The sequence below is a fragment of the Choristoneura fumiferana genome, chromosome 3 (assembly GCF_025370935.1).
Source record: "Choristoneura fumiferana chromosome 3, NRCan_CFum_1, whole genome shotgun sequence".
In the NCBI taxonomy this organism is placed as follows: domain Eukaryota; kingdom Metazoa; phylum Arthropoda; class Insecta; order Lepidoptera; family Tortricidae; genus Choristoneura; species Choristoneura fumiferana.
This window is the reverse complement of record NC_133474.1, coordinates 2,664,128-2,671,623: the sequence shown is the minus strand read 5'-3', so window position 1 is coordinate 2,671,623 and position 7,496 is coordinate 2,664,128. Positions and strand designations below refer to the sequence as shown.

Genomic DNA, 7,496 nt, shown 5'->3' with positions numbered 1-7,496 from the left:
AAGAAAAAAATTAGCGTCATTCAAAGTGTTTCCACTTTAAATGAAGCCCCAATTAATCAGTCATACAAACGACTGAACGGAAAAAGATCCGTTGTGACACGGTAGTAATTGAATGGTTAATTTTCGTGTCACAACGGAAAAAAACGGTTATCGGAACTTTTCGGGACTTTTGCGGACGAAATTCGGACCAAAACGAAATCTAGTCCTGGCAACACTGGACCACTGCCTGCGTGCTAACGAACGCGACGCACGTGCGTGCGTGCTGACTTACCAGTATACACAATACACACATATATATGGTGCTGACTGACAAAGGAAAAGGAATCTGGCTGGATATTTCTAGTAAATTCCACAATATTTTTTAGGTATATCTATTGTATTGTTCGCCTACCCTCTGCCACCTTACCGGACGCACGCATACAACGTACATACATATTGGACTGTTGCTAAAGTCGGCTTGACTCGAATATCGAATCCAGTTTATTGAGGATGGCACCTAAGTCTGAAATTTGCGACTGGCAGTTAGAATGCTCGGAACTGAAGCAAAGGGGTGCTCATCTTTTGAAGTCCGGCGAGTGGTCGGATTGCTCGTTTTTGGTGGCTTCGGAGCCCCAGGCCGTCGTGCCGGCCCACAAACTTATCCTGGTCATGGCTTCGCCGGTTTTCGAGGCCATGTTCTACGGAGGCATGGCTGCTGAGGGGAATAAACCGATCCCAATATTGGATGTTAAACCAGAAGCTTTTAAAGCTCTATTGGAGTGAGTGTTATCCTACAAGCAATACCGAAATGCATTATGCTGTACTTGTATTTACTTTTTTTTGTCTGAAATTTTAACGAGGCTTAAGTACCTCCACCAAATGTTACTTTATAAAAAAATAATTAAGCATGTTTTGTTTGAGTCATACTCGTAGCACCTTGTAATTTAATTACATTGTATTTTATATAAAGAAAAAGATATAGCTATTGTTTTTAAAATGCTCTTTAATGTTATGCAATCTTCATGACTTCAGTGAAGCTAGTTACTTTAAATAGTGTGTTCCTGAACATTGCGGGAAACTAATATACCTATATAACGTGACAAGCTTTCAAAACAACTGTATAATGTTTTCGAATATTACAACTGGTACTGCTTCCGCGCCTCGCGGCACTGCTCCGCCAATGCTGTCAGTAGGTTTAAAGCTTTTTCTTTGTATTTAATTAATGCTTTTAAACTTTCTTTATCAGGTACATCTATACAGACAATATAAACATCAATTCCGTTGACATTGCTTGTGAGCTCTGCTATCTGGCCAAGAAATACATGCTGCCTCACCTTGTTAAGGAGTGTATCAAGTATCTGTGGTCCAAAACGAACCCAAAGAACGCTTGCCGGGTTTATGAGTTTGCCAGGCTGCATGAGGAGAAAGTTCTCATGGAAAAATGTCTTCAGGTAAGACAGAAAGTTATAGGGATGACGACTGGGTTAAAAATATATCATTCTATTTAGTCTGCCAGTTAGATTATGGGAAAATATGAGACATATTTTTTGGTTTATCAAATTATTAAAAATCAACAAATCACTATTAGGTAAAAATCATACCCATATAGTGACGTCACTCGAAACGTCTAAGCACTGTATCCTCGTAATTTTTTGTGTGTCAAAGAAAAGAAAAAAATATGCATACAATATTTTTTAATAATCTAACTGACAAACTAAACGGTTTGTTTTAGCCGTCTAGCCTATTAAAGTTATCAATGAACTAAAATAATTTCCTTCCCGCAAGTGAGCAAGGAAATTATTTTAGTTCATTGATATGGACCTCCGCAAAGTAACGACTGATTCAATAAATTATTTTAGTTATTACAAGGTAATAAAAATTTTGGGAACATATCAATGAACCTGTTTTTCCAAGGTTGCATTTACATGGAACAAGGTTTATCAACTTTTAATTCACTGTAGTAAAATAAAAGACTGTTGTTCCTGGAAGTAATAATCATACCACATTTATTTTAATAGTACTTGAATAATTTGATTGAGGAATAAATAAAATAAATCTCAAATAATCTTAAATATTTTGTAATTCATATATCATTCTTGACAACTGGATGGCCACGTGGTTAGAGAACCTGCCTGACTATGAAATTTGAGATCCCAGGTTCGATTCCGGGCTGGCATATATTTGTATGAAAAATAACATGTTTGTTCTCGGGTTTTGGATGTTTAATAAGTATGTATATATATATCTATATTATAAGTATGTATATCCGTTGCGTAGTATCCATATTACAAGCTACTAAATGTAATATTTGTTTTAGATAATCAGCTTGGAGACTAAGGAGGTCCTCAAAGATAGCAGCTTCAATGATATAGACTATGACACAATGAGAGCAGTGTTTTCACTGGAGCACCTGAATGTGGACAGTGAAATGGATCTGTTTGAGGCAGCGGATCGCCATGCAAAGGCCCAGCTCAAGCAATCAATGGTAGGTGACTTTCCTACTTATTTTCTGATATAAGAAGTGGGAAAAGATAACTAATTTTTGGTTTTTCTAATTAAGTTAATTCATTAAGGTTTGCCTAATTTTAGATAAACTAATATTACTTAACCTAATGGCTCATTTTACTTAATTTTCATTTTAGTGAAAGTCATTTTGTACTTTACATAATTTCGTTTCGTCTAATTTTAAATGACCTAATTTTCATTGTCTATAAACTTATTTCGTATACTGCTGTTTGACTGACATCATTATTTTTCGTTAAACATTATACTTCTAATATAAGTTCGGTTCTGGCGCTTCGCTGTTGTGGTCACAGTTCTAATCTTAGTAAAAACGTTATTCGGCTAAGTAATGATTAGTTAAAATAAGAATCGACAGTGAGTTTTAAATAAAAAAAATATTCGACAAACCAAGTAATGAAAACGACCATTTAGGAAAAATTAAATATGACAAAATAATAAAAATTATGAATAATGAAATTATACAAATTGGCTTTAGACAATCTGAAATTAAGCAAAAAAAATTAGGCAAGTCAAGGGAATACCTCCAGAATTTATCGCATTAATAACAAGTATTCCCTTAGAACAATTTACAGGGAAAGAGGTTTTCTCACGCTGACTGGTATATATATTTCAGTAAAATCAGTAAAATATATATATACTTAAGCGCAATTTGTCAAGATGGAAAACAGTGGCATAGCTAGGTACAGTCACCAGCACCAATATCTGACACAACAAGCGTGCAAAAATATTCTGATAAGACTCTATGTTTAGGGCCGGACGGATGTGTCAGATATTTTTGCATGCTTCACTGTGGCAGATATTAATACTGGTGACTGTACCTAACCAAAGGCCCTGAGGCAAAATATAAACAAGGGCCCCAACTGAACTATTTAAAATCGTCTGTTCCGTATTTCGAGTATTTCTAATGTGGGAGAATTTTCACTAGTTTAATTTATAGTTTTTATAAGTAAGAGACGAGGGGACCCCTGGGCACTGCCCCGTCTAGCCCTCCGGTAGCTACGCCACTGATGGAAACAATCAGCTAACTGAATTGTTTACTTGTGGCTGCGCTGTGAACGAGTTAAATGGTTTTAGGTGTTGAACGTGGACAGCAGCCCCGAGGCGGGCGACGCGAATCCCGAGCCCGGGCCCGGCAGCCCCGAAGCGGGCGACGCCAAGCCCGAGTCTGGGCCCGGCGGCCCCGACGCGCGCTCCGGTACGTACAACAAACCCTTAAAAAGGTACATTGTTGGTTTATAAAAACTAACAAATCACTTAATAGTATATCCGTTTAAGAACGACCTTCACCAATCTGGTTAATGGATGAAAAGTTATATATAAAATTAAATATGTTAAAAATATATTGCAAGAGGGTTGCCTATAAAATTCCAGTCAGAAATAATAATAAAAAAACTTCAGCCGTCATGCAAAGTCGGGACCCATTACCAAGAATTTCTGAGCCGGTCATGACTTGAATGGGTCCCGACTGTGAATTTTAAATTAGCTACTTGACCGAGTTCTAGACCACTAGACTTGTTTTCTTCCTTTTAGTTTTTAAGGCAGTCGGGTTTTTGATTTTTTAAATTTAATGTTTTATTTTATACTTTTTGATATTTTTATGAAAATGATAGATTAAAGTATTATAACCCATACTTATATATTTAGAATGGGCTAATTATTAGCTTTCATAATTACCCTATGTTACTCCGACAGTTATGACGGATCCACGTACCTCATATGTTAAAATCCGGCCAGCCGTTTTATTAAGGCTGAAGCATGGACCAAAGTAATGTCCATACCATACATACCCACATACATATGTACATACATACATACTTTGAAGTGGCTCTCCAATAAAAACGGCGCGCATACGATGCCTCGCTGCGATTCCGTACCGTCACCGTTTTTTAAGCAGCGGTGTCTGCAGAACGTTCAAAAATAAAAAAACACCCTGAAAAACGCCGACAAAAAACGCCGCCAAAAAAGACAACTAAAAAGTAAAAAATAATTATGCACTACCTAGCTGTTGCCCGCGACTTCATCTGCGAAGAATTCGTTTATCCCTATCCCGCGGGGACTATGCTGATTTCCCGCAAAATTAGCCTAAGTTAATTTAGTATAAGTACCTAGTAATACTTTTTTTATCTAAGCGTCGTCGGTGTCGGGGGACCGCTAAGGTTAACAGGAAACTAAAGTACGTATATGTTGTATTTTTTAAAGTATTATCCTTTGAACCCAAATATGTTTGAAAGTAAAGTAAATACCCATTATGCGTCTAAGATTCCTACTTCAGCGAACAAAAGAGCTGATGATCTTGAAACGGCTGAACCGATTTTGATAAAACATTTCTAAAATCCATCGCTAGAAAACCAGCTTTCAAATAAAAAAAACCGTATTCAAATCGGTCCACCCGTTTAAGAGCTACGGTGCCACAGACAGACATACAGACACACAGCGGTTAAACTTATAACACCCCTCTTTTTGCGTCGGGGGTTAAAAATATAGTATATGGTATAGGCACTAGAATTTCTTGCTAGCAGATCATAATATCAAATTTAGTCCCTTGTGGTCAAAGAAAAAAGACGCTGGACACTGAACATCTTACTACAGATTCGGTAGGTACCTACATATACTCGTAAAAGGCGTGGTAATAAGTGCCAGTAAGTTTGTGTACTTGTGATACGGCGAGCTTTTCGGCCACAACGATAGCGGTGGGAAAGTGCTCTATTTACACAATAGAGTATTCCCCACCCTACCTCATACACCCACACACCACACACCTTAAAAACCGTTCGTTGTATGTAGCGGCAAATAGCTAAAAGGTTATCGTTTCTGCAGAAATCCGCGAGACTATCCGCAGCGCGATCGAGCAGATTCGCTTCCTGACGCTGAGCCCGCAGCAGTTCGCGGAGGGGCCGGCGGAGTCGCCGCTGCTGACCGAATCGGAGACCCTCGCAGTGCTCATGAACATATCGAGCAGCCGCTCGGACGTGCCGCTGCCGCGGGGCTTCAGCACATCTCGCGAGCCTCGCAAACAGTTGATCGGCGACGGACCCAACGTAAGACTAATAACTCTCAGTAAATCGTTCTGTTATTTTATTCACGAAGAATTCAAAAGTAGGAACATGATAAAATTAGCGTCGTCTTCCAGCTACTTTTATTGCTGTCTCAACGGCGGAAGGACGTCGATATCGTGGAGTAAGTATGCGACACACAATTTTGCCTATTGCTCCAAACATAACACCGAGCGGTTAGACTTTGAGGCGATTTGCCGAGCTTTTAAGGTAGACCCCTTTTCCGAAGATGTAAAAAACCATGAAAATACTAGGATAGCATTCGATATCTACTTAAATCAGATCAAGCTAAACAGTAACTGAATGAGTGACTGGAAAGACAAAACCCCACAGACTGTACACTGGACCCTTAGGTACCATGTTTTCTTTGTACTTGCGTGTGTGTAAAGTTCTTAACCCTTTAGACGACTCAGCGACCACATGCATTGATTTGGAAATTCTACCTTGTTCTTTTAGTAATAAGTAACAATATTCATTGTAACTATTGAAAATACTACTAGCTTTAAAAACATCCTTTGCTAGGTATGTATTCGATAGCTGCTTTTGATTCTGTGATAGTATGTTCCAATAAATGGGGCCTTATAAAGGGTTAAAGCGGAAACACATATAGAATAGAATAGAATAAGCCTTATTAACACACTTAGAGCAACATAAACATTATTAATAAACGGAAGATATTTTCCACATTAAACTTATAACTACTTATAACATAACTAAGTGCTAACTAAGTGTGATAAATGGATTGGGCTCAGCGTATGCTGTGGACGTACACAAAGTGCGCATGCACACAGCGCTGATTTACAGCCCAACCCTTTACACTTGCTGCCTATCACTGTGGGTAGGTTCGAATACAAAATCAGATGGCAAAATATATATTTTTTTTGAAAAAAATAATAATTTTACACCTAAAAGGGAGGTATTTAATTATAACAATAATTGAGCCTTTAAGAAGGGTTTGAATTTAATAAGGCACTAATTTGCGAGGCATTACAGCCAGCAATAAATAGTAAGAAACATGCACGAAACTAAAAATCTTAAATTATGGCACGACGCGACGTCCATACTCTAGTCTACGAGAAGATTTGTTGTATGGAGACGTGATGGAGACTAACGAAAAATTCTCCCGCCTATGAAACTTGGCACATGATGAAAATAGGTAACACAGACCATAATCATACAATAACAAATATATGTACAGTCATCAGCATTAATATGTGCCACAGCGGAGCGTGCAAAAATATCTGACACGTCCTTCCGGCCCTAGAAATAGAGTCGTATCAGATATTTATGCACGCTGGTTGTGTCATATATTGGTGCTGGTGACTGTACCAACACGCGATGCCACTTATCGCTCCCGAGGCGTGTCAACAGTATCAATCAATCCCATACATTTACCATAATCATCATCATCATCATCAGTCGGAAGACGTCCACTGCTGAACAAAGGCCTCCCCATTAGAACGCCACAATGAACGACAACTCGCCACTTGCATCCACCGGTTTCCCGCAACTCTCACGGTATTGTCAGTCCACCTGGTGGGAGGCCTGCCAACGTTTCGTCTTCCGGTTCGTGTTCGCTCTCGAGAACTTTTCTCCCCCAACGATTATCTGTTCTTCGAGCGATGCTTTAAAGGTCATTGGTGGCACTTATTAGGGTTTTGCGATAGTCAGCCCTGTGTATCTTACGCACACATTGACGCGTGTGCAGACGTCGTCATGCCTATGTAGATTCAAGAACGCGTATTTTGTACGGCGTGGCCGCCGTGTGGTAACAGTAACGTAATGTTCATTACAGCACAGAATAAATAATAGTACTACTGATTACAGTATCAAATATAGTACTGTAATGAGTTTCAAATTTGGAGCACCTGTCAAAATCAAATGAGCCTCTATTCTGGTATCCATAGATACAACATTTTCTCGATACAAAATGTCAAGTTG

General features: G+C 38.7%; 1 protein-coding gene across 1 annotated transcript; it reads left to right on the top strand.

Moving 5' to 3' along the window:
- The first annotated feature begins 258 nt into the window (after window positions 1-258).
- On the top strand, window positions 259-5,984 carry LOC141426170 (BTB/POZ domain-containing protein 3-like). Its single transcript, XM_074085027.1, has 5 exons — window positions 259-758; window positions 1,226-1,430; window positions 2,297-2,464; window positions 3,577-3,697; window positions 5,320-5,984. The coding sequence occupies exons 1-5, from the start codon at window positions 490-492 to the stop codon at window positions 5,856-5,858; spliced, it is 1,302 nt and encodes a 433-aa protein (XP_073941128.1). The 5' UTR covers window positions 259-489; the 3' UTR covers window positions 5,859-5,984.
- Window positions 5,985-7,496: the final 1,512 nt, after the last annotated feature.

What these genes read in the sequence shown, in the direction of transcription:
- LOC141426170 (XM_074085027.1), top strand. Translation starts at nt 490, where the DNA reads ATGGCACCTAAGTCTGAAATTTGCGACTGGCAGTTAGAATGCTCGGAA. An exon ending in CCCAGCTCAAGCAATCAATG is followed by an intron (nt 2,465 to 3,576) that starts GTAGGTGACTTT and finishes AAATGGTTTTAG; the next exon opens with GTGTTGAACGTGGACAGCAG. An exon ending in CGGCCCCGACGCGCGCTCCG is followed by an intron (nt 3,698 to 5,319) that starts GTACGTACAACA and finishes TCGTTTCTGCAG; the next exon opens with AAATCCGCGAGACTATCCGC.